This window comes from Grus americana, chromosome 7, assembly GCF_028858705.1.
Source record: "Grus americana isolate bGruAme1 chromosome 7, bGruAme1.mat, whole genome shotgun sequence".
Classification (NCBI taxonomy): Eukaryota; Metazoa; Chordata; class Aves; order Gruiformes; family Gruidae; genus Grus; species Grus americana.
The window spans coordinates 18,135,976-18,145,259 of record NC_072858.1 but is presented as its reverse complement, the minus strand read 5'-3'; the positions used below and the strand labels follow the sequence as shown (position 1 = coordinate 18,145,259).

At 55.0% G+C, this 9,284-nt stretch overlaps 1 protein-coding gene across 1 annotated transcript; it reads right to left on the bottom strand.

Moving 5' to 3' along the window:
• Nucleotides 1–389: 389 nt before the first annotated feature.
• On the bottom strand, nt 390–5,943 carry HHEX (hematopoietically expressed homeobox). The gene is made up of 4 exons (XM_054832681.1): nt 5,435–5,943; nt 3,609–3,787; nt 3,312–3,362; nt 390–1,661 (listed from the first exon to the last, which is right to left on the bottom strand). The coding sequence occupies exons 1-4, from the start codon at nt 5,820–5,822 to the stop codon at nt 1,431–1,433; spliced, it is 849 nt and encodes a 282-aa protein (XP_054688656.1). The 5' UTR covers nt 5,823–5,943; the 3' UTR covers nt 390–1,430.
• Nucleotides 5,944–9,284: the final 3,341 nt, after the last annotated feature.

The window sequence follows — 9,284 nt, the reverse complement described above, 5'->3', positions numbered from 1 at the left end:
TGCTCCTCCTCCAGCCCACGCTCCCCCGGCCCCCACCAGGGTCGGGGCGACTCGGGGGTAAACACCTACGCTCCCAGCCGGGGTTTGCAGACCAGGCTTTCCTCCTCCTGCCGCAGAGCCCTTTCCCGAGCGGGCAGGAGACGTGGAGGCACGGGTACAGGCAAAACCGAAACGCAGTGTGGCAGGCTGAAAAAAAGCAAAAAAAAAAAAAAAAAAAAAAAGCAATGAGCCCACGCGAGATCCCCGCAATGCGAGGGCGCCCAGAGGGCTGCAGGGTGGCCGCTGACCGGCACAGTACGGGAGGGAAAAGCCCGATTACAACACGCCGGGGACATTGCTGGCAGCGGGGAGGTTTGGAATTTCTCTTGCCAGTAACTGGATGGCCAGCGTGGCAGGTGGTGCAGAGTTTAGTTTTATTTCACAGACAAGTCCATCAAAAATTAAATACCAGGTTTTGCTGCCTTTTTTTTTTTAAACATTGAACAAATATGTACAAAATATGAACAACATGAGGTATAAAACTGCAAGACTTTTAAAGAAAACTACTATGTACAGAAGCAGATAGGCACTATCTTCCCAAGGCTGTGTGCCTTACTTATCCTCCACTGCTGATGCCAGTTTTTCTCCTGCAGCAGGACCGTATCACTCCCCACATTTTCTTCTCAAATACAAAATCTGTAAAAAAACCAGCGCTAGAGATTTTCAAGGAGAAAAATATGTAATTTTTTTTCCCCTGCAAATGGAACCATCCAGATTGCGAAGCAAAGTCCTCAAAAATCAGAGAAGGCACATTTCATCTCATGCAAGAGGAAAAATGAATCTGTCCAAAGACTCTACCTGATGAGCGGAGGTATGTCTCAGTAGAGAGCACCACGGCAGGTAAAAGGGTGTGAGCATAAGGCACTTGTCGGGACAGTCAAATCCCTCCCTATTTCACAGAACATGTTTCTCTGCTTGAAAAGGGCATTTAAATTAATCTATTTAAACTACATTTGTTTACACATACAAAGGGTTTAGTCCTGCAATCCATACTCACTTCCACGCTAGCTAGAAAGGAGTTTTGCCTGATCACCAACAGCAGCTGATTCAGACCCCCCATGAGTAAGGACAGGGTGCAGTATTCTATTCCAGTTAGAACATTGATTATTGTACAAATATATCTTACAAATAATTAAATACAAACCACGTTCCTTTAACCAAATACGACATCTGCCAAAAATGGACTGTTACCAGAAAATATATCTTTCTTTCTTTCTTTCTTTCTTTCTTTCTTTCTTTCTTTCTTTCTCTGCTTATTATAAAATGAGTCTATTTGGTGTTGTTTTTTTTTCTTTCAGTGGAACGGTGAAAGTTTTCTTCTGTAGCATTCTTCCAAACCAGCCCCTGGTAAAGTGCAAGCCGAGTTAGGGTCCACTCTCCACATGGGGCTATTAGTGGGTAGGATTGTAATAGCCTTTATCGCCTTCAATGTCCACTTCTTGATCAGAGTCATCAGAGACATCTGACTCCAGGTCCTCCTGTGAGGCTGGTGAGGGGGTGTACTGCGAGCCGTCCAGGGAGACCTCCTTACTCTTCTGCTCAGGGGTTGGGCAGCTCTCTGGCCTTTGGTCACTGTGACTGTCAGCACCTTCCACTTCTTTTTTGGTGGCCTGGGGGTTCTCCTGCAATGAAAGAAGGCTGCTTTATATGGAAATATGGGCCACAGAATCAGGAGGCCTGGGAATTCCAGCTGTGCTGGGTAGGAAAACCACCTTGGGTTTCTTGCAGGAAAAGGCGGGTGTCCTGCTACCTCTCCGGGCCTCCTGCCTATAAACCTGCCTGAGTGGGACAGGGCCGGGCAAGGGCTCAGCCGCACGCAGGGGCTCGGCTCTGATCCTGCTCTGTGGCAGCCACAGGAGCTGCTGCCGTGAATAAGGCTCCTTGGCGATGGTTATCACAGCCACTTCAAAAGAGTCAGGAGCTGCCAGAGCCCAGGAACCTCTGAACTTTTGTCTTTAGCAAAGCAAATGTTTATTATGAGTCTACAAACACCGACACACAGCTTCCTCCTGCCCTGATCTTTCTTTAATTACACCCAACAGCAAAAGGAGGGAGGCTGAATCCATCAGTGGCCCGAAAGCAAACGGGAAAAAATTACTAATTAAGCTAAAACTCAACATTGAAACACTCACCATTAAAAACAAACCAAACCAAACCAAAACCCCGTTTCCGAAGGCAGGAGTAGCCCTGCGTCGGCAGCCACCTGCGGAGCCCAGTCCCCTAAGAGGGCATGAAATGATACTCTGAAGAGAAAGCAGGCAGAGACACGTACCCATGATATAACCATGTGGGCTCAGAGAAATGGATGTGACTAAATGAAAAGGAGGAAATGACATAAAATGGCCGAGATCCCAAGTGAGCTCTCTGGACACTGCGGCATGGCTCGGGCCCCACCAAGGAGCCACTGCTGGTGACCCATCCCACCTCTTGCCGGAGTGAAAAGGTTTTATTCAAAAATTAACTGAAGCACGGGTTAAACCCAGGGGAAGGTCACAGAACAAATATATCTCAAACATAGCACTGTGATTAGTTTTCTTATTATTTTTATATTAAAGGCTGATTTATCAGTAAAACTCAGCTGTCCATGTCACAGTTATTGAAGCCAGACTCGGGCCACAATGCAGGGATTTTTCACAAATCTTTGAGCCAAGGTGCCTCAATCTGGCTGAGCTAGACAGGATCGGGCCCTCTGGGCCATAAAAAAAGATTTATCTATTTGAGCACAATTTCTAAGGGAAGGGAAACCACTTCAACCTCTCAGCCTCATACACTGTAACTATTTGTAAACGAAAAGTAAAAGCTACTCAATTTTTCATGTGTCTCCTCAAAACAAACAATGCATTTGTACCTGCCTTTCCCAGCGTTTGCAGAATAAATCGACTTCTGTTTATTAAGAGAAGGCGATTTAAAAGACCAGTAAATATTCTTCTCCAAAACAACTGCCTAAGTAATTTACTGACAATTACTTATCTTCTCCATGTTAATTGGCTAAACAACATATGGGTTTACAAAACAATTAGCGTGAAGTTTTAATAGGCGGTGTGTGAAAGCCAGGCATAATTGATATAGGAACTACATTAGGAGCTTTTAACGTTAGTGCTGCCTGAACGAGCCCTCATGGATTCCAGCATGACTATTTGTCTTTTTAATCAAGGTGAAGAGGTTAAACAGCCTTTCAGATGACTTCTGCATACAACCTGGAATAGGCGAGCACTGTGTAAGATAAGACAATTAAAATACTTATTTCTATAGAAACGGAAACATCCCCGTACCTGCTTTAGACGCCTCCATTTGGCTCTGCGATTCTGAAACCACGTTTTGACCTGAACAACGACAACGACAGAAGGTACAGGGTAGTCTCGGAGCCGGTAAGCGCCACGAGCCTTACGCGAGCCACAAACAGAAAGCAAGAGCCAGCCCCCGCCCGCCCCCCCGGAGCCGGCCGGGTCGCCGGGAGCCCTGCGCCGACAGCAGCCGCACCGCAGGGGCCGGAGCGGGGCCGGGGCCACCGGCCCCGGGGGCTGCCCGGGGATGGAGTGCGGTACCCCGGGGCGTGGGCACGGCCTCACCTGCCTCTCGCTGAGCTGCAGCATCTTGGCCAGGCGCTTCCTCTCCGGCGGGGAGAGGTATTTCTGCGTCTCGAACTTCTTCTCCAGCTCGATGGTCTGGTCGTTGGAGAAGCGGACCTGCCCCCCTTTCCTCTTGTGCAACGGCCGCTGGATGAAGGGGCTCCACAGCAGCGGCTTCCCTTCAAAGAGAGGCACAGCGCCCAGGGTCACCGGTCGGAGGCGGACACGCGTGCCCGGGAAGCCCCGGACCCTGCCCGAGCCCGGCCCTGGAGGCGCGCCGGGTCCAGAGCCCGCTAATTTCCTTCGCCTGATTTTATTTCCCCCGGTTCCTACTCTGATCTTTCGCCTCCTCTGATTTTTCACCTCCGCCGAACAGAGACCAGTTAAAGCCACTCTACGGGCTTTGGCAACATTTCCGTCAATGTGTTTCCTGTTGGTCTATCTCGCAGAGAAAAAAGAGAAAAAAAAAAAAAAAAAAAAGACCTTTGCTTCCTTCTGCTCTTTCACTGCGATGCCCCAGAGAAACGGTCTCCCTTTCTTTGCACCAGTGCCCGCGGCGGGGACATCGCTGGGCTGGGCGGGGGGATGCGCCAACACGAGGGCACGGGGCCCCCCACCCGCTTCGGGTAAGAAGCGCCCCAAGCCCCCCACCTCCGGCTGGGGGTTTGCCCGCCCGTGGCCGCGGGGTGTCCCCCGGGCTCAGCCCCGGGCTCAGGGCAGCGGTGCGGGGCGAAGCGGCGCGGGCAGTGACACGTCGGGGAGCCAGCCCCGCTGCGGAGCGGCAGCTGCGTCCCGAGGCCGGAGGCTCTGGCCAGTGCCACTGAGTCACTCTGTTTGTCTTTCTGTCTTGCTGCCTGCACCCTTTGAAATTTGCTGCATTGTTTTTCAAGATTTTGCTTGCGTCAGGCTTTAGTAATTCTGGTGCAAAACAGACTCAAAAAATAGGAAGCAACTGGTTATTTTAGCTGTCATAAAGTCACATCCCACACAGAGGAAATGAACAATATCAGAAAAACGGATCCCGGCTATCAGAAGTCGAGTGTTTCCTGAATTTGTCTGTATTGAGGATGTCGATAAAGTAATCAGCAATGTGCACGACTCCCGGGGAAGAGCCTGCTTCAGGCGGCCAGGAAAACACTTAACAGCTTCTGAAACCAGATTTACTCCTATCGAGAGCTCAAGGTTTCCTGTATGAACGGAAAGGGTCAGCCTCTTTCACTGCACAAATGTGGTGAGTCAGGTCCAATTTTGCAATCACTTAAGAACAAGTGCTGCAGCCGGGGCGCGGGGCTCAGCCCACGCAGAGGGGACGCTTCCCCCCGCCACGGGCGAGAAGGGGCCGCTGGAGCTCCGGCCCGACCCGACCCGGCCCGACCCGACCCGACCCGACGCGCCGGGGAGCCGCGGGGCCTCAGCGAGCGGAGCCGGCCTCCCGACTGTTTTTCAAGTCATCCGCAGGAAAAGGCTGAGATCTGCCATGCGATCTCCCAGCACAATTAAAACTCCCCACCAAAACCACACGCGACATTACTAAGGACACTCTGAGAGTCACTTGGTTGAAGGAAAACAAATCTGAGTCACCGCGGCCGCGCACTGTGGTCTCGCTGCCAGCGCTGGAGCGCGGCGCGTCTTTAATTTACTGTAAATCAGAAGGGGGCCGGAGGGAGACAGGGGGAGCGCGAAGAGGCGGCGGGGCAGTCGGGCAGATTTCAGTCACTTCCCATTCCCCCCCAGCCCCCGACGGCGGGACGGGACAGGGACGGGATGGGAGCGGCGCGGCGGCAGCCAGGGAGGGCAAGGCGGGGGGTGGGGGGGGCATGGCTTACCCAGGGGGTCCTGCCGGATCAGGGCGTGCGCGTAGTCGCCGACGGCGCGGGGAAAGGAGTAGACGGGCCCAGCGTAGGCGCCGGTGCCGTAGGTGGCGGCGAGGTGGTGGGAGAAGGCCGGGTGGATGGGGGTCGGCTCGTAGATGGGGGTCCGGTACGGGGACACCAGGCTGGTGAAGGAGGAGTTGGGCGACGGCAGCGTCGGCGGCGGCGGGGCGGGCAGGGAGTGGGGGGTCGGGGCGGCGGCGGGGCCGCGGCCCAGGATGTCCTCGATGTAGAAGGGCGTGGGGTGCGCGGGCTGGAGCAGCGGCGTGGGCGCGTACAGCGGGACGCCGACGCCCAGGGCCGCCGCCGCCGCCGGCGCCGCGCCCGGCGGCTGGTACTGCATGGCGCGGCCGCCGCCCGCGCACCCCCCGCGCCCCAGGCCGCCCCTGCGGAAAGCCGGCCCCGACCGCGGCAGCTGGGTGCTGGCACCGCTGCCGCGGGTTTCTCTGGGCTCGGGTTACCCTTCGATAGGTTTCTATTGGCGCGGGGCGGAGCCCGCGTGGTCTCTGTCCCCTTCCTGCCACGGCTCCGTCTAGCCAATGAGCCCGGCCAGGGAAGGGGGAAACCACCCCCCGCCGGCATACGCTCCCCCCGCCTCCCCGAGCAAACTCCCCGCGGCGCCAATCAACCACCGCCGCAGCGCGGGGAAGCCCAGGCAGCGGGGCACGATCCGCAGCCCGACCGGGCCCCGACGACACCGCGCCGGGGTGGGCACGGCTGCACCGCGCCGGGGGGGGGGCGCTGAGGGTACGGAGCGGGGGTCAGACGGCACCGGGCAGGGGGCCCCGGCGCTGCCCTTACCGGCTCCCGCTTCTCTACTCGCGCACGGCACAGCGTCCCCACGGGGGAGAGCGCTGACCCCCCGCAGCGTAGCCCGGCTCCAGGCTGAAGGAGGAGGCGGAGAAGGGGGTGCGCTTCCCGCCCCCGGTGCCCGCCGTGCTTCGTGGGTCTTTGGAAAGGCCCCCGCGGGCGCTCCGCCTGGCTGCGCGGACCGGGAAAGAGGCGGGGGAGCGCGGCCGCGGAGCGGGTTCGGCGCGTGGGCGGAGGGCGGCGGGGCCGCGTAGGCTCCTGCCCCGTCCCCCAGGACAGGGCCGAGAGCTCGGCGGGGCGCGGAGCAGTGCGGTGCGATCTGCTGCTCCGTGCTTCACCGGGCACCGACGGCCGGCGCTAGTCGGTAAACAGGGGGGCGGCGGGGGTGTCACGGGGGCGGCCGTCCCTAGCCTGGTGGTGCGCGGCGCTGGGGACCCGCTCCCCGACAGCCCCGCGGGGAAAGCGGCGCGGCGGCCCGAGCAGCGCCACCTGGGCACCATCGATTTAATTTTTAAAAACCCGCCGGGTGTTTCCTCCTGCCCCGCCGCCCCCGGGGAGGGACATGCACTCCGTCCCGGCGGCGCCGGCTCCCGCTCCCGGCCTTGCGGCGGGGCTGCCCCTCGCCGAACCCCGTTCCCGGACGGACCGGGGGGTGGGCAGCGACCCGCGCAGACACCCCCCCTTGGGGACTCGCCCCGACGGCAGCGGGTGGTGCCGCCTTTTCCCCCCTCCGTGGGAGCGGAGGCGGCAGGTGCCCCGTGCATGTCCGAGGACCCCGCCAGGTCGCCCGTCTCCCGTCTCCCTCACACGCCCCCGAGCTGACAGCGAGCACGAAAAGCTGTTAAGGAATAGCAGGTGCTGGTTCAACTTTTTTTTTTTTTTTAAAAAAAAGGTCTCCAGTTCAAACCCACGAAGATCTTAATAACTAAGGCTCAGAGCAAGACGAAAGGGTGTTGGTGAAATGGAAATATATATATATTTAATAATATAGGGAGGTTGGGAATTTTTTTCTTTACATTGTTAACAAACGCCAAAATTCACCTTTAAAGCGTGGTCTTGTGTCTTGTAAATATCAGGTACACGTAAAGCGAGCTGACAGTTTTGATTATTTTTTCTCTATGTGCTCAGTCTCCCAGGCATTGCTCTTTCCAAGGGGTTTAGCTAATGTTTTCATCTGGAAGTGTTGGATTTGCAGCTTGATTTACTTAATAAATGTACAGTAAACCGATGACCCGTTGCCCTCTGGAATAACGACGTGCATGATACGAGGCAACAGTATGGAGGGCCCCCACTATATTTTACAAGCTGTCAATTCAAAATCCTGAGAACAAGTTTAACCGAAAAGAAAAAAAACATGTTTTGCTGCATTATTGGAAAACAAATAAATAGAGGAAGAGATTATTCTTTTCTGACTTTTATACAAGCAATAGGCCTTGTTAAAAGGAAGTTTTAATGGCACAGTTATTACATTCCACTACCACTGCATAATCCCTAACAAGAAAAATGAAGCACTTAATTTTGCAGTTCTACAGCACCGCCCCTTTCAAATTCAATTGTTAGACCTTAGCCTTCCTCCTTCCACGGGTTGGAGACTATTAAATCCACATTCATGAAATGTCACATTTATTGAACTACATAATTTTTTAATATCACTAGTGCAGGTTTAATAGTTGATTTTATTGTTTTTATGGCCATTCGGGGCTCTAAAACCCGGATTTTTTCAATGTTGTCCTTATAATTTTTTTCACACAGTCAGAACTAATAAAATAGAACAGTTGTGACTTTTTAATGCAAGGGGTCTCGCAGTTTCAATATTTTCACTCTGCTGGATACTAAAACCAATAAAAATACATGAGATTTTAATTATTTTCTGGATTAAATAAAACCTTTTCCCTTTCTTTTGGAACATACATATTGTTTGTAGTTTCTGTTGTGAGGGAGATAATGCAGCTTCAGATAAAAAACATTATTACCAATATTGCTGTGATAAATACAGTTTTGACTGGATTTTACACTCCAACGGGCATTTAAGTAAGGTGCTGTAGACACCACAAGATCAATGCAACCAAGACAGTGCTTTAATATTTCTATTATTTCTTCTCCAGGTTCCCTCTGAAAAGTCCTCCAATTTATCTGAAAAACCTCGGGGGAGAGAGAAAATACACTCCTTTCCCGATTAAAGCCCCTTTCTTATTAATTTTCTTGGAATGCACTTGAAACACCCCCAAGTTTTCTTGCTAATCTGGGGTTTTCTGGAGGGCGGCGGGGCGGGATGTGTGCATCCCCACACCGGCACAAGCTCAGCCCGAAGGGATCGGCTGGAGAACTCATTATTTTGTGTAATAACTTCGGGGCCCTGTCCTCCCCTTCACTTTCTGTGAAATCCCCCGCCTTCGAGGGGTTCTGAGCTAAAGGGGAAAATCATAATAAAGATCAGGGACCCCACTTGTTCCAGGCGGTCCGGCTGTCAGCCCTGACGGCGGTGCCTGAGGGGACCCCCGGCTCCCCTGCCGCCGCCCGGGACGCCCTCCCGACGGGGCGGGCAGGAAAAGCAGCTCAGGCTGGGGGAGTTCGGTGCAAACATGCTGCTTCGTGCATCCCCCAACCCCCGTCAGACAGGCTCCCCGGGGGAAGCAGCGGTGGCCACTGGCCGCTGCCGTCCACCCTCCAAATGCCACCCCCCCCACCCCACCCCGAGTGATGCTGCCAAAGCGGCCTCGCAGGACGATCCCCTCGGGCCGTACTAACCCTGCCACAGCCACGCTCATCGGCTGCTTTGAGCCGGTTTCCCTCCCCTTCCAGCCCCCCGTCCTGCGTGGACCCCGGAGCAGCTTTCCCCAAGGACGACGCCCCACAGGTGCCTCGGGTGGCAAGGGGGGAAGCCCTTACCGGAGGAAGTGGGCAGCCCACGGGGAGCCTCCCGCCGGCCGCCTCTGCCTCCTCCCTCCCGGTGCTGCGGGGAGCCGGCATCCCCACGGAGGCGGTGTCGGGGCCC